This window comes from Nerophis ophidion, linkage group LG13 (assembly GCF_033978795.1).
Source record: "Nerophis ophidion isolate RoL-2023_Sa linkage group LG13, RoL_Noph_v1.0, whole genome shotgun sequence".
Lineage (NCBI taxonomy): Eukaryota > Metazoa > Chordata > Actinopteri > Syngnathiformes > Syngnathidae > Nerophis > Nerophis ophidion.
The window spans coordinates 9,142,424-9,168,460 of record NC_084623.1 but is presented as its reverse complement, the minus strand read 5'-3'; the positions used below and the strand labels follow the sequence as shown (position 1 = coordinate 9,168,460).

Here is a 26,037-nt window from a genome sequence, read left to right as displayed (position 1 = left end):
GTCACCAACCTTTTTGAAAGCAAGAGCTACTTCTTGGGTACTGATTAATGCGAAGGGCTACCAGTTTGATACACACTTAAATAAATTGCCAGAAATAGCCAATTTGCTCAATTTACCTTTAATAAATAAATAAATAAATATTGGGCTTCACGGTGGCAGAGGGGTTAGTGCGTCTGCCTCACAATACGAAGGTCCTGCAGTCCTGGGTTCAAATCCAGGCTCGGGATCTTTCTGTGTGGAGTTTGCATGTTCTCCCCGTGAATGCGTGGGTTCCCTCCGGGTACTCCGGCTTCCTCCCACTTCCAAAGACCTGCACCTGGGGATAGGTTGGTTGGCAACACTAAATTGGCCCTAGTGTGTGAATGTGAGTGTGAATGTTGTCTGTCTATCTGTGTTGGCCCTGTGACTTGTCCAGGGTGTACGCCGCCTTCCGCCCGATTGTAGCTGAGATAGGCGCCAGCGACCCCAAAAGGGAATAAGTGGTAGAAAAATGGATGGATGGAAATAAATAAATATATATATATATTTTTTTTTTTAAAAGGGTATTTCTGTCGGTCATTCCGTCGTACATTTTTTTTCCTACACGGAAGGTTTTTTGTAGAGAATAAATGATGGAAAAAACACTAAATTGAACGGTTTAAAAGAGGAGAAAACAGGGAAAAAATCAAAATTTAATTTTGAAACATAGTTTATCTTCAATTTCGACCTTTTGAAATTAAAATATTAAACCAAAAAAAAAAGAAGAGAAAAACTAGCTAATTCGAATCTTTTTGAAAAAATAAAAATAATTTATGGAACATCATTAGTAATTTTTCCTGATAAATATTAATTTTAGAATTTTGATGACATGTTTTAAATAGGTTAAAATCCAACCTGCACTTTGTTAGAATATATAACAAATTGGACCAAGCTATATTTCTAACAAAGACAAATATTTATTTCTTCTAGATTTTACAGAACAACATTTTTTAAAAGAAATTAAAAATACTTTGAAATAACATTTAAATTTTGTTCTAAAGATTTTCTAGATTTGCCAGAATAATTTTGGGGAATTTTGATCATAATAAGTTTGAAGAAATATCTCACAAATATGCTTTGTGGAAAAAACCGAAGCCAAAATGAAGAATTAAATTAAAATGTATTTATTATTCTTTACAATAATAATACATTAAAAAAATTACTTGAACATTGATTTGAATTGTCAGGAAAGAAGAGGAATGAATTTAAAAGGTAAAAATGTATATGTGTTTAAAAATCCTAGAATCATTTTTAAGGTTGTATTTTTTTCTAAAATTGTCTTTCTGAAAGTTATAAGAAGCAAAGGAAAAAAATAAGTGAATTTATTAAAAAAAGTGAAGACCAAGTCTTTAAAATATTTTCTTGGATTTTCTCATTCTATTTGAGTTTTGTCTCTCTTAGAATTAAAAATGTCGAGCAAAGCGAGACTACCTTGCTAGTAAATAAATAAAATTTAAATAAATAGAGGCAGCTCACTGGTAAGTGCTGCTAATTGAGCTATTTTTAGGACAGGCCCGCGGGCGACTCATCTGCACCGCGTTGGTGACCCCTGCTCTAAATCATTCATATTTTTAAAAAATCGATTTCAAGAAAAACCAAAACATTTATTTATTTTTAATATGAATCACTTTTAAAAAATATATGTTTTTGGGCCTTGTCCGTGCATCCAGAAGAAGATTCTCTAACCTGTAACCTGTTTTGAAAAAAATTCATGATACTTAACTATTAGCCGCTAATTTTTTCCTACGCTTTGGCCCGTGCAGTTTATAAAGCAGTGCGGCTAATTTATGGATTTTTCTTAGTTGACGGCTATTATAAAAACAGTTTAAAACAAAACAATACAAGCAAATACACTGAAAAGGGGTTTATTGTTTGTGCCAGGGCGCCATCTTTTGGACGAGTTTGTTCACTGCAAGTGCTGCATTGTCCTTCCATTTAGTGCTTTGAACCAGAAGTACAAGTGCCGTTCCGTCTTCCAGATGTCAAAAGCATTTCTACTCGTACGGATTCTTCATTAATCATTCCAAGCAACGTTTCTAAGTTTTACAATTTAACTAAAACAATTCTCACTTACTAAACTGTCCCATGCGTAATGTCTGCAGGAGTGTTTTCATGGATATTTGTACGTGCTTTCGTAATGTAATGCAATAGCGTAGTGAGCATTAGCTAATATGCTAACAGGCATTCTTTTTGTGTTGTTTCAGTTTCACAAATTCTTCAGTAAATTCACCAAAACGTCACCATGAAGTTATTGAGTTTATTTAGCTGATTGGAGAGCTAGCTTCTACAGCTAATGGGTCCATGACAATGACTTCTGTTTTGTTTGCTCAGCCGTTTTACTGCCGGGTTACATACACTGTTTGCAAACAATTAAGGTATGTAAATAAACATATACAAAATATTTCTGTGTGAATACCTCATTTCACAACATATATATATATGATGCTTATAGTCCGGTGTGGCTAATATATGTAAAAAATATATTTCCTTCTATAAATAAGTGAGTGCGGCTTATATAGTTCAGAAAATACGGTATTTTACCAAAAGTTTGAATCTAGAATCGTGTTGAATCAAGCATATTTTCTAGATCGAATCGCTACGTGCCCAAATATTCAGACTACTATTATTTTCCCCAAATGATTTTTTGTTGCGTAAATCTAATATCTACAGCGAGAGTTGGTGGCTCAGGCAGATATTTACACTAGTTGAACGCTGTTGAAAATAAATTAAGTCTTAATTAATCACAAAAAAAATTAAAAAATTAATTGGGGCTGGAAATTTAGATTTTAATCACAATTTATATTTTGGCTTCTCACAATCATAAAAATGTTATAATGGGAATAGGAAAAATATATGTATGTATGTATGTATATATATATATTTATATATATATATATATATATATATGCACACACACACATATATATATACATATATATACGTGCACACACACATATATATATATATATATATATATATATATATATATATATATACATACACACATATGTATATACATATAACATACCTTTATATATCATGTGTTTAACTCTGATTATAATCCCAATCTACACATTTAAGGGAAAGTCATAAAATTATCTTAAAAATGGCAAGTGTTGGAAATACTGGTCCTATAATTACATGGCAATGGATTGATACCAGTATCACCCCTCCAAAGTCCAATAAAAAGCATGTACTGCATACTACATATATATATATATATATGTATAAATAAAAAATACTTTATATGTGTATATATATATAAATGTATATTTAAAAATATAAGTATATTTTAAAATATATATATAAAAATTATATATATATATATACATATATATTTGTATATATTATGTTTTTTAATATAAATATATTTTTTACTATTTGTTTTTTATTGATAGTGACCTTTTCATTGTATGACATGAAATTCATTAAACTGAAGGTGCAGTGAAACAGCTTGCCATGTTTGTTCCAATACCTGCATCCATCCAGCCATTTTCTACCGCTTGTCCCGGTCCGGGGTTGCGGGGGGGTTCTGGAGCCTATCTCTGCTGCATTCGGGGGCAAGGCGGTGTACACCCTGGACAAGTCGCCACCTCATTGGCCTAATTCTAGAACATAATGTCAAGTGTAGCATCATTATCCAAAAATAAAGCAAATAAAACTTTTTTCTCTCTGAACTTTAATCATTATTTGTACTTTTACAATATATACCACTGTTAGTGTGTCTTTAATAGGTTTTTGAGTGGTGACAATTCTGTTGTACTCAACATGGGGGGGGGGTTAACATGTATGTGGTTTCATCCCACTACTACTTTGTATCATAAATAACAGATGCAAAATGCCGTCAAAAATGTATATGAGTTAAATTTTTGCAACCTATTCCACACACAAAAAAATGTTTGGTCGATCCAACAGTAGCCTTATTTTTTTCAGCTTGCAAACTACAAATGTGTGCAAAAGCTTGAGCAAAATATTAAGAAAAAGTCATTTTGAAGAGATTTTCCACAAAACATTTACCAGACCGACCCTCTTTATTGTTCATCTGTAATCCACACAAAAACAGCCATCACTTCCCTTCATTTAAACCACCATTTTCTTTGTAAAATATTTCAGAATATTATTGCGAACCCTTGATATTTTAAGGCCGTAAATAATAGGGTTGAGTAAAGGTGGGATCATGAGGAACTGGATGGCCATGAAGTTACTCACATTCTGATCTACGGATTTGGATCCGTACCGCGTGTACATGAGGTCAAAGAGCAAAGCCACGGTCACGTTCAGCAAACACAGCAGATGCGGCACACACGTCTGCGAGAACTTCTTCTTCCCCTCTTTGGACCTCAGAGCTAACTTAATCAGCTGGATGTAGGAACAGAAGATGAAAATATCGTATCCCACGTAGAACATGATAACGATGAAACCGACAGTACTGTTGGTTGCTATGGAATTGCAGGACAGTGTCAGGATGGACCAGTTCTCGCAGTACAGTTTCCGTATGTGGGAGCCGCACAGCTGCAGTTTGGAGGTCAACACCCACGATATACCCTGGCTGAACAGAGGTACAAGCCTGGAGAAGGCCACCAAAAACACGACCCAAGTTTTAGTCATGATAGCGTGGTACTCCAGCGGTCGACATATGGCCACGCATCGGTCGTAAGCCATCACGGCTAAAATGCTGAACTCTGTCGCTGCGTAGGAATAGATGACATAGAGCTGCAACATACAGCCAAAATAAGAGATCATGTGGCGGTCAGACAAGAGATCATACAGGAATTTGGGGTAAAACGCAGCCGTCCCATACAGAGAATTAACGCATAGATTGCACACGAAAACGTACATGGGTTCATGGAGTTTTTTCTCCAGTACGATGGTGACGATGAGGACGCCGTTGACCAGCAGAATCGCACCGTAGCACAACAGCGTGGCGCAAAACAGAAGGAGTCGCAGCTTTGTCGTCATATGACTCAGTCCTGTTAGGTAAAAGAAAGTCAGCACCGTTACGTTTGTCATCCTTTACCCATTCCGCGTATCAAGTATTCTCTGGGACTGGTTCCTTTCTCGGTGGTCTTGTTGACGGATCGAAAGACGAGGGAGGACGAAGATGCCCCGCCTGTCAAACTGGTCAAGTCCTTTTTATCCTTTACTGAGCAGCGCAACGCTCCAATCAGCAGTCAGAGACATTACATCATCAGAAACAGAGGACTATCTTTGTTATTCTTTTGAGGCTTTACTGAAAAAAAATGCCTGAATTTTAATTTGAGAATGAATCTCATGACACTCATTTGTTACTCTTCTGTTCTATAATATAAGTATTCATTTTACTGGTGTCCTACTTAGGGATAGGTACCGAATTCGGTAAGTTTTATAGGTACAGACCGAAGTCTGTCGGTACTCACAAGTACCGAGTCGCGTCAAATCAAACGGCACTAAAAATGTGGCTGGAAAATTAGTACTGTATTTTCCAGACTATAGAGCGCCCTAGGATATAAAATGACCCACTAAATTTTAGGAGAAATAAATATTTCCACATATTAGCCGCACCTGACTATAAGCCGCAGATATACATGCTGTGAAATGAAGCGAAGTGAATTATAGCGCTTTCCTCTAGTGACTCAAAGCGCTTTTACATAGTAAAACCCAATATCTAAGTTACATTTAAACCAGTGTGGGTGGCACTGGGAGCAGGTGGGTAAAGTGTCTTGCCCAAGGACACAACGGCAGTGACTAGGATGGCGGAAGCGGGGATCGAACCTAGAACCCCCCCTTTTGCTTGCACGGTCACTCTACCAACCGAGCTATACCGCCCCCCAAAAAAGGTATTTACACAGAAATATTTGGTAAATTATAATTATAATTACATATTATTTGGTGCAGCCAAGCAATATTTTTGCTTGATTCAGGTTTAATTATACATGTTAAGATGTGCCCTCGATTATTGCGTTTGGCCTAAGTGTCTTTTATTTCCTAAATGCCTGTTTTCATTATTGAAGGCTGACACGCACAGCTGAAATGCGTTGATTAGTTGATAATTCAAAGTTGTAAATTCTGTCCATAAAAGTTAGGAACAGAATCGGTGACAAAGGGCTGGAAACGGGTCCGACTTACTGCCAGCAATGCGGACCAAGCTCTGACACTGATCATACAGGGAGCGGACCGCCACAATCAGACAGTCCGATACCCCATACTCTCTGAGCACTACACGGTCGATAGTTTCTCCAAGTCCACAAAACGCATGTAGACTGGTTGGGCAAACTCCCATGCACCCTCAAGGACCCTGCCGAGAGTATAGAGCTGGTCCAAAGTTCCACGACCAGGACGAAAACCACACTGTTCCTCCTGAATCCGAGGTTCGACAATCCGGCATAGCCGTATTTTACAAATTAAAATACATAAAAAAATAAGAAAATACAAACCCCGTTTCCATATGAGTTGGGAAATTGTGTTCGATGTAAATATAAACGGAATACAATGATTTGCAAATTATTTTCAACCCAAATTCAGTTGAATATGCTACAAAGACAACATATTTGATGTTCAAACTGATAAACATTTTTTTGTGTGCAAATAATCATTAACTTTAGAACTTGATGCCAGCAACACGTGACAAAGAAGTTGGGAAAAGTGGCAATAAATACTGATAAAGTTGAGAAATGCTCATCAAACACTTATTTGGAACATCCCACAGGTGTGCAGGCTAATTGGGAACAGGTGGGCGCCATTATTGGGTATAAAAACAGCTTCCCAAAAAATGCTCAGTCTTTCACAAGAAAGGAAGGGGCGAGGTACACCCCTTTGTCCACAACTGCGTGAGCAAATAGTCAAACAGTTTAAGAACGTGTCTAAAAGTAAAATCGCAAGAAATTTAGGGATTTCAACATCTACACTCCATAATATCATCAAAAGGTTCAGAGAATCTGGAGAAATCACTCCACGTAAGCGGCATGGCCGGAAACCAACATTGAATGACCGTGACCTTCGACCCCTCAGACGGCACTGTATCAAAAACCGACATCAATCTCTAAAGGATATCACCACATGGGCTCAGGAACACTTCAGAAAAACACTGTCATTAATGCAGTTTGTCGCTACATCTGTAAGTGCAAGTTAAAGCTCTACTATGCAAAGCGAAAGCCATTCATCAACAACATCCAGAAACGCCGCCGGCTTCTTTGGGCCCGAGATCATCTAAGATGGACTGATGCAAAGTGGAAAAGTGTTCTGTGGTCTGACGAGTCCACATTTCAAATTGTTTTTGGAAATATTCGACATTGTGTCTTCCGGACCAAAAGGGAAGCGAACCATCCAGACTGTTATAGACGCAAAGTTCAAAAGCCAGCAACTGTGATGGTATGGGGGTGCATTAGTGCCCAAGGCATGGGTAACTTACACATCTGTGAAGGCACCATTAATGCTGAAATGTACATACAGGTTTTGGAATATATGCTGCCATCTAAGCGCCGTCTTTTTCATGGACGCCCCTGCTTATTTCAGCAAGACAATACCAAGTCAAATTCAGCACATGTTACAACAGCGTGGCTTCGTAAAAAAAAAAGTGCGGGTACTTTCCTGGCCCGCCTGCAGTCCAGACCTGTCTCCCATCGAAAATGTGTGGCGCATTATGAAGCATAAAATACGACACCGGAGACCCCGGACTGTTGAACGAATGAAGCTCTACATAAAACAAGAATGGGAAAGAATTCCACTTTCAAAGCTTCAACAATTAGTTTCCTCAGTTCCCAAACGTGTATTGAGTGTTGTTAAAAGAAAAGGTGATGTAACACAGTGGTGAACATGCCCTTTCCCAACTACTTCGGCACATGTTGCAGCCATGAAATTCTAAGTTAATTATTATTTGCAAAAAAAAATAAAGTTTATGAGTTTGAACATCAAATATCTTGTCTTTGTAGTGCATTCAATTGAATATGGGTTGAAAAGGATTTGCAAATCATTGTATTCCGTTTATATTTGCTTCTAACACAATTTCCCAACTCCTATGGAAACGAGGTTTGTATGTGTTTTGGTCTTACATAGGATTGTGAATGATAGGAAAAATTCCAAAAGAAGTGCATTTCCCCTTTAAATATTTGCAGAAACGTGAGGGATATGTTACAATTGCCTTACTGTTTCATTTCTAACCCATGAGGCAAATTACATTTTTTACTTGATATTTTATCGTAAAACTGTGAGATTCCCTCTATATACTCTTTGTTCTTGTAAGACACTAATGAATGGTAAATATGACAACCCATGTTTGCAAATTACAAGTTCTCTTGTTTTCATTGTCAGCCGTCATTCCCCTAAGGAACTCAGACTTCCTGTTTTTCTGGACAAGGGTTTGTGTTGTCACTATGATGTGCGCAGGGACTTTGGACAAACGTTTGTCTATGTGCTCCACAAGGGACGTGTGGTCCCAGGGCTACACACTGACAGTACATTGGTGTCATGGGGATAGTGGACTGATGACCCTGAGGTTTAATCATCATGTTTACACTGTTTGCCTGAGCCTCTGTGGCAGAGCATCACAACAGACGGGGAATTACATCAGCTAATCATCAAATCCATGCTGGGAAAAAACATGTTTGTCTCATTGAGGTATGTTTTGGTCTAAATGTCTCTGTTTAGACCAAATAAACATTCATTAAAATGTGTGCACACCAAATAAATACTTTAGCAAACGATCTTATCTTATAGTTGTGTGGTATTTCTGGTCCTAAGTCTAACATACAGTATAAGATAATAGTTTTTCCTTGTACTTTCTTTTTTATATGTTGTAAGATTGCCATCCCACAATGCACTTTATCTTTCCCAGCAAGCACAAGACATGGATATGTTGATAATACATACACGTCCTTTACAACTGACTTTGAAACGAAATTGCCAAATAGCTGTATTTGTAAATTGATCCCCGTTGTTGGTTGATTTAAGATGGTCTGTAAAACATAATCTCCACTATTGCATGTTATTTAGACCACAAGATAGTGTATTAAATTTACCACAAAAATCAGAATATGACCACTTTAATGCGCCTTTTAATCCAGTGCGCCTTTTGTATGAAAATAGACCGTGAATAGGCCCGCTCATCGGCAGTGCGCCTTATAAGCGTCCGGGAAACCAAAAGTCTTTGGGTTCCGGTGGGAGTATGGTTGCAAAGCTGACACTTAAAGGAATGGACGGAAGAGCACCACCAGGAGTGGAGCCTGCGGCTTAATTTGACTCAACACGGGGAACCTTACCTGGCCCGGACACTGAAAGGATTGACAGATTGATGTTTTTTTTTGCACTATGGTCCAAAAAAAGTGGTACATGTAGTCAGGTTAAAGCTACAATGCTAATGTACCATTACATTTGTCAATCAACTGTTATTAGACTATCCATCCATCCATTTTCTACCGCTTATTCCCTTTTGGGGTAGCGGGGGGCGCTGGCGCCTATCTCAGCTACAATCGGGCGGAAGGCGGGGTAAACCCTGGACAAGTCGCCATCTCATCGCACGGCCAAAACAGATAGACAGACAACATTCACACTCACATTCACACACTAGGGCCAATTTAGTGTTGCCAATCAACCTATCCCCAGGTGCATGTACCCGGAGGGAACCCACGCATTCACGGGGATAACATGCAAACTCCACACAGAAAGATCCCGAGCCTGGATTTGAACCCAGGACTGCAGGAACTTCGTATTGTGAGGCAGACGCACTAACCCCTCTGCCACCGTGAAGCCCATTATTAGACTAACAGCTTCCAATTAAATTCAGTTTGGGTAAATCCTTCTGACCGAAGCGGGTTTCTTAACCATGCTGTGTGATACCATAAGTTGATTGAATTGATTTACGTGGACCCCGACTTAGACAAGTTGAAAAACTTATTCGGGTGTCACTATTTAGTGGTCAATTGTACAGAATATGTACTGTATTGTGCAATCTACTAATCAAAGTTTCAATCAATCAATCAATAGAGTGGCTAAATTGTCACTAAACACATAAATTAACAGGCACTTCTTACTTTTTTAAATGAGGCTGGGAGTTTGGGGAGCGACATGAGCTGGATAATACAACCATTAACAGAGCGTTTTAGGTCATTGGGTCGCATTGTAGACATATCTTCATTCGGACTACAACTGCCGCGTGAAAAATGGGGGGAAAAAATGGCTGTTTCGTGTAGAAAAGGGGTGTCAAACTCAAATATAAAGTGGGCCAAAATTTTAAACGGGACAAAGCCGCGGGCCAAGGTTGAACAAATTAACCTTTCAATAGGGACCCAAACAAGTTTTGCATTAAATATTGAACAAGCACGGCTTATATAGCTTTAGTGACATGCAAAATCCAGTTTCAAATAATAATAATAATAATTAAAAAAAATATCAATGGTGTATCAAATACAATTTAAATAAAAATGTAATGCCTTTTTTTCTATTTGCAATCTTCTGAGGTAAATATCAATTTTTTTCCACAGGCTAATAATACATTTGAAAATAAAATAACAATAATGAATGAACCAAACATTCGAGCTTTGAAATAGCAAGAGAAAATGCATGAATAAAACGTTAATTATTGGTCAGTTTGCTGGAAGTTTCCCGGAAGAGTTAGTGCTGCAAGGGTAGCTGGGTATTTGTTCTGTTGTGTTACAGTGCAGATGTTCACCTGAAATGTGTTTGTCATTCTTGTTTGGTGTGGGTTCACAGTGTGGCGCATATTTGTAACAGTGCTAAAGTTGTTTATACGGCCACCCTCAGTGTGACCTGTATGGCTGTTGACCAAGTATGCGTTGCATTGACTTGTGTGTGTGTGTGTGTGTGTGTGTGTGTGTGTGTGTGTGTGTGTGTGTGTGTGTGTGTGTGTGTGTGTGTGTGTGTGTGTGTGTGTGTGTGTGTGTGTGTGAAATGCACAAATATTATGTGACACGCTGTTAGTATGGAGGAAAAGCGGACGTGATGACAGGTTGTAGAGAACGCTAAAGGCAGTGCCTTAAATGCAAGCCCCCAATATAGTTGTCCAGGTGGAAATTGGTTGAAATTCGGGAGAATAGTTGCCCCGGGAGATTTTCGGGAGGGGCACTGAACTTTGGGAGTCTTCCAGGAAAATTAGGAGGGTTGGCAAGTATGAGTATTAGCGGTGAATGCGGTGTTATACAGCGGCACCGACGCTGTATAACACCGGCGAGCCAGCTCTAATGCTAAATTGATATTGCCTCAAGGGCCAAATTAAATTACACGGCGGGCCAGAGTTTGACACCCATGGTGTAGAGGTTTCCCGGAAAACCTCCACCATGTATAAAGATGTCAGCTGACATCACAGTAGGGCTGGGTGATATATGGATATACGCAATATATCGCGGGTTTGTCTTTGTGCGATATAGAAAATGACTACATCGTGATATTCGAGTATACATTCTCACGGAGTTGTTTTTAGCTGCAGGCATTACAATACAGGCTCTTCCCACTCCTTCTTGCGTCTCCTTCTCACAGTGTATAAGCGCACCTTCTTACACACGTCACATACTGTCACGTCATATACGTATACGCTAGGGGTGTGGGAAAAAATCTATTCGAATATGAATCGCGGTTCTCACGTTGTGCGATTCATAATCGATTCTAATTTTTTTTTTAAATCGATCTTTTTATTTTTTTATTTTATCAATCCAACAAAACAATACACAGCAATACCATAACAATGCAATCCAATTACAAAACCAAACCTGACCCAGCAACACTCAGAACTGCAATAAACAGAACAATTGAGAGGAGAAACAAACACGACACAGAACAAACCAAAAGTAATGAAACAAAAATAAATAAATATTATCATCAACAGTATCAATACTAGTTATAATTTCAGCATAGCAGTGATTAAGGGACGGCGTGGCGCAGTGGGGAGAGTGGCCGTGCGCAACCCGAGGGTCCCTGGTTCAATTCCCACCTAGTGTCAACCTCGTCAATTCCGTTGTGTCCTGAGCAAGACACTTTACCCTTGCTCCTGATGGGTGCTGGTTAGCGCCTTGCATGGCAGCTCCCTCCATCAGTGTGTGAATGTGTGTGTGAATGGGTAAATGTGGAAGTAGTGTCAAAGCGCTTTGAGTACCTTGAAGGTAGAAAAGCGCTATACAAGTACAACCCATTTATTTATTTATTTTATTAAAAATCCTTCATTGACATTATCATTAGACATTTATTAAAAAAAAAAAAAGAACAATAGTGTCACAGTGGCTTACACTTGCATCGCATCTCATAAGCTTGAAAACACACTGTGTCCAATATTTTCACAAAGATGAAATAAGTCACATTTTTGGTTCGTTTAATAGTTAAAACTAATTTACATTATTGCAATCAGTTGATAAAACATTGTCCTTTACAATTATAAAAAGTTTTTACAAAAATCTACTACTCTGCTTGCATGTCAGCAGACTGGGGTAGATCCTGCTGAAATCCTATGTATTGAATGAATAGAGAATCCTTAAAATCGGGAAAAAATTGTTTTTGAATCGAGAATCGTGTTGGATTGAAAAAAAATCGATTTTGAATCAAATCGTGACCCCAAGAATCGATATTGAATCAAATCGTGGGACACCCAAAGATTTGCAGCCCTAGTATACGCCTTCGCCCAGCAGAGAGGTGGCTGACTGGGTAACGTTAGCTGTGATGCTAGCAGAGCCGTGCGAGTGGTAATACGAGAGGAAGAAGGTGCGAATGAAGGAAGAATTAATTCCCAAGAAAAACAGCAGGGGGTCCATTGTCTGGCGGGGGTTTGGCTTCAAGTGGGAAGATGTTGAATAGACAAGTTTAATTTGTCAAGTGTGGGGCACAAGCGTTGCTACCAAAAGTAGCATTACTGCTAATATGTAGCATAATTTGAAAAGTCACTTGCTAATAACTGTTTAATAAATACAGTTTTGGTCAACTGACTTAGTTGTGATTTCCTTCTCTGCATGAAAGTTTAAAATGAGCATATATTAATGCAGTATGAACACGAATTGTTTTTAATCTAGACACATAGAATCATTATACTGCTGTGATTATATGCATCAAGTGTTCATTCAAGGCTAAGGCAAAATATCGAGATATATATCGTGTATCGCGATATGGCCTAAAAATATTGTGATTCGCGGTGGCAGAGGGGTTAGTACGTCTGCCTCACAATACGAAGGTCCTGCAGTCCTGGGTTCAAATCCAGGCTCGGGATCTTTCTGTGTGGAGTTTGCATGTTCTCCCCATGAATGTGTGGGTTCCCTCCAGGTACTCCGGCTTCCTCCCACCTCCAAAGACATGCACCTGGGGATAGGTTGATTGGACACACACAAAAAAAAATTGGCCCTAGTGTGTGAATGTGAGTGTGAATGTTGTCTTTCTATCTGTGTTGGCCCTGCGATGAGGTGGCGACTTGTCCAGGGTGTACCCTGCCTTCCGCCCGATTGTAGCTGAGATAGGTGCCAGCGCCCCCCGCGTACCCCGAAAGGGAATAAGCGGTAGAAAATGGATGGATGGATTAAAAAAAAGCCGTATCTCCCAGCCCTATATCACAGGTTTGTAAACAACACAACTTAGGGGCAAATCTCAACCCGCTGTTTGGAACAAGGCACCATATTTTTTTATTTTGAATGGGTTTGAAATCTACTTGTTGGCACTTATGCAATCCCAAATACACAAAAACAGGTACCAACAGGCCAGAAAAGTAGGCTTGCATTAGAGCTGAAATGATTCCTCTAGTAATTTGATTACAATACATACTCAATTTTTGCTGCCACGAGGCGTCGTACATAACTTTTTACGGCATTTTGCCTCGTTTAATAAACGGTAGTCAAAGCTCACATTTCGCACGGACTGTTTCGGTATTGCACGGCGTGTTTAGGTCACAGATCATACGCCCTCTGCACTGCTCAACACCCGTCTTTTAAATACGCTTGAGTTTAGAAAACTTTTTCGCCGACATAACTCACGATGGCAGACCCCGCAGAAAGCAGTGCACAAGAGCGATAGCAAAACTAGGGAATTAAAAAGCGACGAAAGTTGTCTAAGGTGTGGGAACACTTCACAATAAAATCGAAGGAAAATGCAGTGGTATGCAAACATTGCAAAGTGGAGCTTGCATACCACAATAGCACAAGTTCGATGATGCAGCACCTGTTGAGAGCATCCGATTTGAGGGACGTCCGTCTATTATCAGGGTTTCCCGCAGCGCATTGTTAAGACGGCTGCCTTAACAACAAATAACCACCGCCTGAACTAAAGTCTTAAAAAAAATATATATATATATTTTATTTGTATTCATTTTTTTATGTTTTTTTTTTGGGGTCCTGTAAATTAAGCATGATGATTTGAGCATACAATATGTCAGCATGTGGCCCCACTTTTAACTCTTTTTCAAACGCCTATTGCAAACGCTTATTTACAGCAAGTCTTTAATTTCTACTTAGTCCTAGCTATCTGAGATACTAAGTATGTCATTATTTTGACTTAGTAAATATTGACTTACTAAGACAAAATAATGACATACTTAGTATCTCAGGTAACTAGGACTGTTTCGTCTTTTGTTTTTACTTTACAGAAAAAATATGGAGATATATATGGTATATTGCCACTTAGCATACGGAGTGGAAAACACAACCAAAAATTGTAGGCTTATTCACGCGACGAAGCCAGCCTACTTCACCACAGTCTGTAGTCTATTGCCCCCCCAGGCTGTGGTGAGATGGAGACGTGATGGTGGCGACAGGACAAAATACACTGTTCCTTACACCCATCCAGCCCCTTCCCCGTCCGTCCGCCTGTCCCCTGGAGAGAAACCACCTTAACTAACACATTTTCTGTGGGAAACACTAATTATCAAATGTAAACGCAAAAGTTGTGTTAGCAAAATAAATGTTATTAACCAGGATGTGTTCTCTCACACCCGCAAAGTCATCAAATGCCGCCGAAAGGTGTTGAAAACTAACAACGCTATCCAAGCTGTCGTGTTCAATTAGCCTTTCATTAGTAACCACGCGAAAGTAATCGTGCAAAGTTATTCGGGTTATTCAAGTCATGCAACCACACGCTACTTGGATGGCTTGCACTTACACCCACTATGGTCTCTGTAGAATGTAAGAGTTCCAAGTCCTTGTTCACAGTGGTAGCACTTATGTGCCAAGTTCCTGTCAGGCATATTGGTTCTGAATATGAAGTTGCACATTTCAAATGCAGTGTTAAAGACACTACCTAATCCACTTTTTATGTTTGATATAATGAAAACTGTTCTCAATTATTTATTTTCAATACTAAGAATATATTTCAGTTTTAACTTTCTCAGCGAATATTAATTTTGAACTCATTTTATATATATTTGTTTTCATCTCAAACATGTTATGATGGCAAAATAAACATTGATTACTATTTTGCATCCAATGAACTGTATTGCGTTCTTAAAATTTTAAACTGTTGTCATTATTAAGTGGTTTGACTTTTTACATTGTTTACGTATTGTCGGCAGTGGATTTGCGTGGAGAAACCGACGTTTAAACGGCACCGTATAATAATCATCAAAAACGCACGAGAGACAAGAACTACGTTTATGCGGTCACACCACACAGCACATAGGACTGTGAGCGCACCTGTTTTTATTAACACACAAAAATTGGCACAATCAACCACGAACACATTTTAGCTGTGTGTGTCAGCCTTCAATAATGAAAACAGGCGTTTAGGAAATAAAAGACAATTAGGCCAAACGCAATAATTGAGGGCACATCTTAAAATGTATAATTAAACCTTAATTATGCAAAAATATGATTTATTGGATTAATCGATTAATCGATCGGGATATTCGATAGAACACTCGATTACTAAAGTATTCGATAGCTGCAGCTTTTTGTATCGTTTCAGTAAATTCCCCAAAACGTCACCGTGGAGTTATTGAGTCTGTAAAACGGATTGGATAGCTTGCTTCTGCAGCTAGTGGGTCCATGACAATGACTTCTGTTTTTTTTTTTAATCAGCCATTTTACTGCCGTGTAACAGACACCGTTTGAAAACAGTTAAGGTATGTAAATAAACATTTATCTATCTGTGTAAATAACTCTTTTCGCAACGTATATATCTGCGGTTTATAGTCCGAAGTGGTTAATATATGGAAAAATAACAATTTAGTGGGCTTGGCTAATATACCGGTGCGCTTTCTTGTACGGAAAATACGGCAAATCAAAAAAATTTACAGTTAATACATGTGATCGGTATCAACAAGTCACTCTCATGGATGATCAGTATCAAATTTGGCAGCATAAGTAACGTCGGATTTGACCACAAACAAAAGAGGCCCGGGTCAGATTTGAAATAAATTGAGTTATATCGTTCGCGGCTTCACGGTGGCAGAGGGGTTAGTGTGTCTGCCTCACAATACGAAGGTCCTGAGTAGCCTGGGGTTCAATCACGGGCTCGGGATCTTTCAGTGTGGAGTTTGCATGTCCTCCCCGTGAATGCGTGGGTTCCCTCCGGGTACTCCGGCTTCCTCCCACTTCCAAAGACATGCACCTGGGGATAGGTTGATTGGCAACACTAAAAATGGTCCCTAGTGTGTGAATGTGAGTGTGAATGTTGTCTGTCTATCTGTGTTGGCCCTGTGATGAGGTAGTGACTTGTCCAGGGTGTACCCCGCCTTCCGTCCGATTATAGCTGAGATAGGCACCAGCGCCCCCCGCGACCCCAAAGGCAATAAGCGGTAGGAAATGGATGGATGGATGGATACCGTTCGCACTGACATGAAAAAAAATCCAGATACATTTAATTTTGTGGCCAATGAGAAGTCTTAGCTGTCGGAAGGAGTTACTTGACTTTTAATTGGTTTGCTGAGGCTGTGGTTCGATCCGCCCTACTGGTCCTCACTTCCATAAAAGTCCGGCTGTAGCTGCTGTAGAGATGACTGGGCGGGGGGGATGCAGGAGCCACCAGGAGCTCTTGACCTTGAGGTGTGGAAGACGTCCGACTTTCACGTTGTTCTTGTTTTTGTTTTCACTGACAGGTGTGCTATATTTGTGGTGAATTTGACAAAATAACAATGTCAATGTTGTCTTCCTTCTCATCCAGCTGTCATCACATGTTCCTCTCAGGTGATGATCTCACTCATCTTCCTCCTGTCTTTTTTCTATGCCTTGCATTCTTTTCCAATTGTAAGCTGTGAATGTCATTGACACTGCAATGGAGAACTCAAGCGAGATTGCGTTCTTTGTCCTGAGCGCCTACTTCCACGTGGGACAGATACGCTACTTGTATTTTGTGCTGTTGCTGCTGTGGTACTGTTCCATATGTGTGGCCAACACTACGCTCATCGTGGTGATATTTGTGGACAGGAGGCTGCACGAGCCCATGTACATGCTGCTTTGTAACCTGCTGGTGAACGAGATCAGCGGCAGCACGTCTCTGTATCCTCTCATGCTCTCGCAGATGTTCTCCGAGCTCCACCGCGTGCCCGTGTCGTGGTGTTTCCTGCAGATGTTTTACATCTACACGTCCGCCACCGTGGAATTTTGCAGTCTGGCGGCCATGGCTTACGACCGCTACTTCTCCATCTGCAACCCCCTGCGTTACACCGCCACCATGACAACGAGGAGAGCGGCTGTCATCGTTCTGTTCGTCTGGTTGTATTCCTTGTCTATATACCTGATATCCTTCGTGTTTGTCGTCAATGTGAAACTTTGTGGCAACGTCATCAACAAGGTGTTTTGCGACCACCAATTAATGGCTGAACTGGCATGTTCGGTTTCAGTTATCAACAGTGTAATTGAACTTCTTTATGTCCTTATGGCCTTCGTCTTCCCGTTTGCTCTGGTCGTGGTGTCCTACGTGGAGATCCTGGTGGTTTGCTTCAGTACTTCCAAAGAGAACAAGCTGAAAGCCATCACCACCTGTACCCCGCACATTTTTTCCATGTCGAACATGTTTGTCGGCACAACTATGACCGTTTGCGAGAGCAAGATCGAAGGTATCCTTTTAACTGACAGAGTGCGTGTTTTCTTTTCCATATATCTGCTTATTTGTCAACCTATGCTCACCCCTTTTATTTACGGTTTGAAACTGCCCAAGATAAGACAGTCGTGCAAAAGATTTCTAGGGCGCAAAAAAGTATTTTTCTGGCAAGAATCTCATTAATACAGCGCCAACTTAAAGGCCTACTGAAATGCGATTTTCTTATTTAAACAGGGATAGCAGGTCCAATCTATGTGTCATACTTGATCATTTCGCAATATTGCAATATTTTTGCTGAAAGGATTTTTGTAGAGAACATCGATGATAAAGTTCACAACTTTTGGTGCTGATAAAAAAGCCTTGCCTGTACCGGAAGTAGCAGACAATATGTGCGTAATGTCACGGGTTGTGGAGCTCCTCACATCTGAAGACTGTTTACAATCATGGCCACCAGCAGCGAGAGCGATTCGGACCGAGAAAGGGACGATTTCCCCATTAATTTGAGCGAGGATGAAAGATTTGTGGATGAGGAAAGTGAGAGTGAAGGACTACAAAAAAAATTTAATTAAATTAAAAAAAAAAGACTAGAGGGCAGTGGGAGCGATTCAGATAGGGAAGATGCTGTAAGAGGCACCGTGGCAGCCGTGGGGGTGCCAGGACCACTCGGCCAGGCCCAACTGCAACAAGGGATAGAGCCATACCGCTTTGAACCTGACGGTGACAGTCAGGAGGACGCTGCTGATATTGATGCTGGAGTAGCACACGACATAGATCGCCTTCAGAATACAGAATGGTAAAAATGATCACTGCATAATACATTGTACTTTGTGTGTGTGGTCCAATCCAACCGTGTTCGCTTGACATCTCTATTCCATAGTAAAGCTTGACTGTCATCTTTCGGGAATGTAAACAATGAAACACCGACTGTGTTTGTGTTGCTAAAGCCGGCCGCAATACACCGCTTCCCACCTACAGCTTTCTTCTTTGATGTCTCCATTGTTCATTGAACAAATTGCAAAAGATTAACCAACACAGATGTCCAGAATACTGAGGAATTTTGCGATGAAAACAGACGACTTAATAGCTTGGCACGATGCTGGCACTAAATGTCCTCTACAATCCGTGACGCCACGCGCAGGCGTCATCATACTGAGACGTTTTCAGCAGAATTTTTCGGCGCAAAAAATTAAAGTTGCACTTTAGTAAACTAACCCGGCCGTATTGGCATGTGTTGCAAGGTTACGATTTTATCATTGACATATAAACTATCAGACTGCGTGGTCGATAGTAGTGGGTTTCAGTAGGCCTTTAGAATTCCTATACTACTGTTGTCTTGTTGTATCACCGATGACTTCTCCTAAGGCCTTCTAGGATGGTGATGGTGAGGTTGTGCACACCTTACCTCAAGAGTTGAATAGAATTTCCCCGTCTCGTCATCTCCTTTCTACACCGGACGAATGACAATACGACTTGCTGTAAATACAAATAAAACACATTACAACATAATTGCATTTATTGTGGTTTCAATTACAAATATACTCTTGTCCACCTAATTCAAAAGCTGCATTAAAAAGATCAAATATTTAAATATAATAGGTTGTTTTGATTGACAATTGTGTTTGCCATTGTAGCTGTACAATTCTTTGTGATGGCGTAGAAAGTCATTGTGTTTCTATTTGGGTTAGTCCAGTGCAACCTAGCTCATAGCTAAAAATGTTTAACGGCCCTCGGCCAATTTAAAAATTACTATTACAAAAAAACCCCATTAAAATTGGAATGAAAAAGCAAACCGAATAAAACCGAAACGAATAACACAAAGTTACCATGTATGATGTGTCCTACTTCTAAACAGTCATTGCTGAAATTATAATAAAAAACTTATAACCAACAGATAGACCTGAAGTAGAGCTAGAGATTTAAGCGTTGAGGTAAGGATAAGATATATTGATAAATGACAATTTTTTAACACTTTTATGAGTGGGGTCTTTTGGATCCCTGAGGTTTAGTCTGTTTGTTTTTTAAAATGTCAATGCTCCAAAACTAAAAATGAATAAAATATAAATGTTCTTATGAATTTTTGATCTATGTAAGGCTCCAATTACTTCACATGAAATATTAAATTTTTTTTTAATGTTTTGGGGAAAATGTTGAATATTTAGTTGTGTTTTTGCTATAAAAAATGGGTTTTCTTTGAAAGAAAAGGATATAAAACATTTAAAAAATAAACATTTTGGCAACGGATAGATCTGAAGTTGATCTAGGGATTCAAGCTGTGAGGTAAAAATGAGATATATTGATATACGATGTACTTTTAACACTTATGAGTGGGGGTCTTTTGGATCACGAGGCCTTGAGTCATTTTTTTTAAACTGTCATTGCTCCGAAACTAAAAATGAATAAAAATAAATGTTGTTATGAATTATTGACCTATGTAAGGCTCCAATTACTTCACATGAAATATTACATTTTGAATAATGTTTTGGGGAAAATTCTGCATATTTAGTTGTGTTTTTGCCATAAAAAATGGGTTTTCTTTGAAAGAAAAGGATATAAAACATTTAAAAAATAAACATTATGGCAACAGATAGATCTGAAGTTGATCTAGGGATTCAAGCTGTGCGGTAAAAATTAGATGTATTGATATACAATGTATTTTTAACACTTATGAGTGGGGGTCTTTTGGATCACGAGGCCTTAAGTCATTTTTTTTAAACTGTCATTGCTCCGAAACTAAAAATGAATAAAAATAAATGTTGTTATGAATTATTGACCTATGTAAGGCTCCAATTATTTCACATGAAATATTACATTTTGAAAAATGTTTTGGGGAAAATTTTGCTTATTTAGTTGTGTTTTTGCCATAAAAAATGGGTTTTCTTTGAAAGAAAAGGATATAAAACATTAAAAAAATAAACATTATGGCAACGGATAGATCTGAAGTTGATCTAGGAATTTAAGTGTTGAGGTAAAAATGAGATATATTGATATACAATGTATTTTTAACACTTATGAGTGGGGGTCTTTTGATCACGAGGCCTAAAGTATTTTTTTTTAACTGTCATTGCTCATAAAATAATAATGAATCAAAATAAATGTTATGAAATATTGACTTATGTAAGGCTCAAATTACTTTACATTAAATATTACATTTTGAAAAATGTTTTGAGGAAAATATTGCATATTTTGTTGTATTTTTGCCATAAAAAATTGGTTTTCTTTGAAAAAAAAAAGGATATAAAACATTTAAAAAATAAACATTATGCCAACGGATCGATCTGAAGTTGATCTATGGATTTAAGGGTTGAGGTAAAAATAAGATATATTAATTTATGATGTATTTTTAACACTTATGAGTGGGGGTCTTTTGGATCTCCGAGGCATTTAGTTTGTTTTGTTTTAATCTGTCATTGCTCATAAAATGTTAGAATAACTATGTATAAATGATCAAAACAACTCTTATGCTTAAGGGCCATTGCTATAGTTATTATCAATTGTGCTGAAGTTGTACTTTTCTATCCGTGCAAAGGGACAACTTGCAGTCCAAAGATTGCGAGTCGTCTCGTATCAGTGTTTGTGTCCACACTCGGCCTGCTGACTGCCAAGGCCGAACATCGAGTACCGTGACGAAAAAAAGTAGAGACTGGGCGATATCACGAGTGTCAGCGCATTTGCATTTCTGAATAATCATATATTGTGTCTAACTGGGACTGCTGAAATTACCCCCCTTCCTTTGGCATGCAGCCTCAGGGATGTAACCAGGGACCTCCCGAATAAATAGAGGAGCACATGGGAACTGGACCTTAGAGCGTAGGTTGGATCTGTAACAAGGGGTACAGCCCAATACGTCTCTCCTCAATGAGCCAAATTAAACACTGTCTCTGCATGATTCCTTGCTTCTTGTCTGTTTAATAGATGTCATCAATGTTTTAACCTGACATAACATAAGAATGAATCATATAATAATGACTCAAAATGCCCTGCAATGAGATGGCGACTTGTCCAGGTTTACCCGCCTTCCGCTCGATTGTAGCTTGAATAGGCACCAGCGCCCCCAAAGGGAATAAGCGGTAGAAAATGGATGGATGGATGACTCAAAATAAATGTTGTTATGATGAATTATTGACCTATGTAAGGCTGCAATTACTTCACATCAAATATTCAATTTTGAAAAATGTTTTGGGGAAAACACACACAACACAACATATACTTTACACCAGGGGTCACCAACGCGGTGCCCGCGGGCACCAGGTAGCCCGTAAGGACCAGATGAGTCGCCCGCTGGCCTGTTCTAAAAATAGCTCAAATGGCAGCACTTACCAGTGAGCTGCCTCTATTTTTTTAATTTTATTTATTTACTAGCAAGCTGGTCACGCTTTGCTCGACATTTTTAATTCTAAGAGAAACAAAACTCAAATAGAATTTGAAAATCCAGGAAAATATTTTAAAGACTTTGTCTTCCTTTGTGTAAATAAATTCTTTTTTTTTTTGTTTTACTTTGCTTATTATAATTTCAGAAAGACAATTTTAGGGAAAAAATACAACCTTAAAAATTATTTTAGGATTTTTAAACACATATACCTTTTAAATTCCTTCCTCTTCTTTCCTGACAATTTAAATCAATGTTCAAGTAATTGTTTTTTTATTGTAAAGAATAATAAATACATTTTAATTTAATTCTTCATTTTAGCTTTTGTTTTTTTCGACAAAGAATATTTGTGAAATATTTCTTTAAACTTATTATAATAAAATTCAAAAAAAATTATTCTGGCAAATCTAGAAAATCTGTAGAATCAAATTTAAATCTTATTTCAAAGTATTTTGAATTTATTTTTAAAAAATTTGTCCTGGAAAATCTAGAAGAAATAATGATTTGTCTTTGTTAGAAATATAGCTTGGTCCAATTTGTTATATATTCTAACAAAGTCCAATTTGTTATATATTCTAACAAAGTGCAGATTGGATTTTAACCCATTTAAAACATGTCATCAAAATTCCAAAATCAATCTTAATCAGGAAAAATTACTAATGATGTTCCATAAATAATTTTTTTAATTTTTTCAAAAAATTCGGCTTCGCTAGTTTTTCTCTTCATTTTTTTCTGTTGAATTTGGAATTTTAAAGAGTTTAAATTGAAGATAAACTGTTTCAAAATTTTTTTATTTTTTTTTCTGTGTTTTCTCCTCTTTTAAACCGTTCAATTAAGTGTTTTTTTCATCATTCATTCTCTACAAAAAAACCTTCCGTAAAAGGAAAAAAAATGTACGACGGAATGACAGACAGAAATACTCATTTTTTTATACATATATATTTATTTATTAAAGGTAAATTGAGCAAATTGGCTATTTCTGGCAATTTATTTAAGTGTGTATCAAACTGGTAGCCCTTCGCATTAATCAGTACCCAAGAAGTAGCTCTTGGTTTCAAAAAGGTTGGAGACCCCTGCTTTACACGCTGACACCTACCATAACAGATTGTCACACCGGGGTGAGGGATGTCTTGTTTTGGGTTTTTTGTCTTATGGTTTTAATTTGAAAAGTAACTCTCCTCTCATTTCAGGTCACTTGCCCTTCCTTTTGTGTCATCAGTCTGACGTCATCCCTGTTCTCTGATTGTTTCCAGCTGTTCCCTATTACCTTCATGTGTTTATAAGCTCACTCCTTCCTTTGTTCTGTGCCAGATTGTCTCGTTTATTCGTGCTCTCTAGCGTCCATGTCTTTGTCCATGCCTTGCCTTGTCTTGTGCCTATGTCCCTTGATCCTGAACCCCTTTATGAATATTTTGAGTTTTCCTTTCTTCCTCCTCAGCAGAGTGATTTTGATTATTTAGTTATTCAGCCGCAGTGGTAAGTTTCAGTTAAAAGTTTTTCATTCATTCCTCAACTTTTTGAGTGACTATTTTTGTTAAATACTTAGATTAGTTAGTGTAGAAAATTTTCATAGATGTGAAGTGAATCATATTTATATAGCACTTTTCTCTAGTGACTCAAAGCGCTTTACATAGTGAAACCCAATATCTAAGTTACATTTAAACCAGTGTGGGTGGCACAGGGAGCAGGTGGGTAAAGTGTCTTGCCCAAGGGTACAACGGCAGTGACTAGTATGGCGGAAGCGGGAATCGAACCTGCAACCCTCAAGTTGCTGGCACAGCCGCTCTACCAACCGAGCTATGCCGTAGTTCAGTCAAAAAGATAGTTTCCTAAGGTGTATATTTTCAAAATTGCAGTCTTAAACTTCTGATGTTTCTCCTAATTTATCAAACACTATCCATCCATCTATTTTCTACCGCTTATTCCCCTTTTTGGGGTCGCGGGGGGGGGGGGGGGGGGGGGCGCTGGCGCCTATCTCAGACTAAACAGGAGATTAACCCTTTTTAAAAGATTATTTCCTGTGTTTCACAACATTATTGTGTATGGCAGGGGTGTCCAAAATTTTCAACTTTATGGGGAGGGGGGGGCGTTTTGATATTTTTATTTGGTAAAAAAAAACAAAAACTGTTTGGACACAACTTCTTATTCAATGTGTTTTCTTTATTTTCATGACTATTTACATTTTAGATGTTTTGGTCCTCCTGTTGGAGCGCTTTTTGTTAAATACTGTTTATAGATCGTCTTTACTTGTGTGTTTTCCTCCGTTCGGAGTGATTTTCGGTTGTTCCTTCTTTTTCTGGAACCTTTTCGCCGAGTAGTTTATTTTAGTGATTATAGATAATGTTTTTTCTTGACTCGGGAGGTAAACGGAAATTGTCAAAATAAAAGCCTGTCTAAAGTCCCAACTCTGTATCTGAGTCCAAATCCTTTTATCAAAGTGTGACACAGATTTACTTATATTCCGTCATTTCAAGTTCGTTTGCTTACTGTGTTTATGAAGAGTCACCATTTGAACCCAATTAAAAAGAAAAGAGGATGTGTAGCAATTGATAAAGCAGCTAGAATGTAACAATAAGCACTAACAATTCAGTTTAGTTGTACTCCAAGTCACCAACTAAGTTTTATAATAAACTTATCATATTTAAGCCTTTTTTTAAACCATTTTTAATAATGAGCTATGACAATTAATGTACTAAAAAAAAATCAGCATGTCATAGTCCGTGTTAGCTTAGCTTAGCTAAATTGGTCTCAACAAGGCCTTTACTCTATTCACTGTGAATCTAAATTAACTTCAGTTTTCTTGACAGTTTACTCACCAAGTGTTTTGTGAAGACCGCTGAATAAATTGCGGCGCTCTTTTTTTTAATTAATTAGACGTCGAGTTTTGGAATGTTCAAGTTTCGGCTAAAGTCTTGTCTTTCTCCCTCCCAGGCTGGGTCACGTGACTCGCGTGCACGTTGTCCCCAACGTGCTCGTGTCCGCTCGTTTTTTAAAGAGGTTACGTCATCGTGTTCTTCACAGGGCGCGGACGTCCCATTTTTTTAAGTGCACTAGCAAGCTATCGCCTGAAGAGGTCACTGTTGCGCAACATTCTCATGCCAGCATGGCGGTCCAAGGCAAGTTATTACTGACTGTAAATGACACACAACTGCGTTATTATTGGAATTAACTGCACATGTTTACATATATGTTTATATAAATATAAGTGCACATCAGGTTAGACAAGGGATTCCTATTTTCCGCTTTCAATTATAAGATTAACTGCATTCACCAGCTATGACATAACGATTAATAGTCATTTGAAGGTGCGCATGCCTACAGGGCGCTAACTCTCCAAAGTGCTTTAAACATAGACATCTTATAGGAAACGCGACGCAGGGCCGCCATCTTGGAGTGGTGATCCGCTCCACTCAGTGCAATTCATTTGGCAGGAGCAATAGACTTGCCAGAGCATTTAATTCATTTTACCTCACTGAATACCACTGATTTTCACGTGTTTTTGGTCATACATGTAGCTATGATAAAGGACACATGTTTTGGCGTGTTTTATTATTCGTAGTTTGCTTAATAGTAATAGAATATTCTTATATGCTATAAGTGAACAGACGTCCGAGATCAAAAATGGGAATATAATCCCAGAGAAGGGGGGGGGGAAACTGTCAGCTATTTTTATGCAGTCCTCTCCAAGGTTTCTCATAGTCATCATTGTCACTGTCACCGACGTC

At 38.5% G+C, this 26,037-nt stretch overlaps 3 protein-coding genes and 1 long non-coding RNA gene across 6 annotated transcripts in view; 2 read left to right on the top strand and 2 right to left on the bottom strand.

Annotated features, from left to right (window-relative positions):
• The window catches only part of LOC133564198 (neuropilin-2-like), a 461,460-nt gene that overhangs the window by 282,867 nt on the left and 152,556 nt on the right, over positions 1-26,037 (top strand). The window lies entirely within an intron of this gene.
• Positions 3,698-5,113, bottom strand: LOC133564204 (olfactory receptor 13D1-like). The gene has a single exon (XM_061918358.1). The coding sequence runs from the start codon at positions 5,026-5,028 to the stop codon at positions 4,099-4,101; it is 930 nt and encodes a 309-aa protein (XP_061774342.1). The 5' UTR covers positions 5,029-5,113; the 3' UTR covers positions 3,698-4,098.
• On the bottom strand, positions 13,030-25,269 carry LOC133564209 (uncharacterized). Its single transcript, XR_009809251.1, has 3 exons — positions 25,129-25,269; positions 19,349-19,419; positions 13,030-13,284 (listed from the first exon to the last, which is right to left on the bottom strand). It is a non-coding gene; the product is annotated as an uncharacterized LOC133564209 (long non-coding RNA).
• On the top strand, positions 16,706-19,452 carry LOC133564203 (olfactory receptor 6N1-like). The gene has a single exon (XM_061918357.1). It carries the CDS (start codon positions 17,179-17,181, stop codon positions 18,127-18,129), a length of 951 nt encoding a protein of 316 aa, XP_061774341.1. The 5' UTR covers positions 16,706-17,178; the 3' UTR covers positions 18,130-19,452.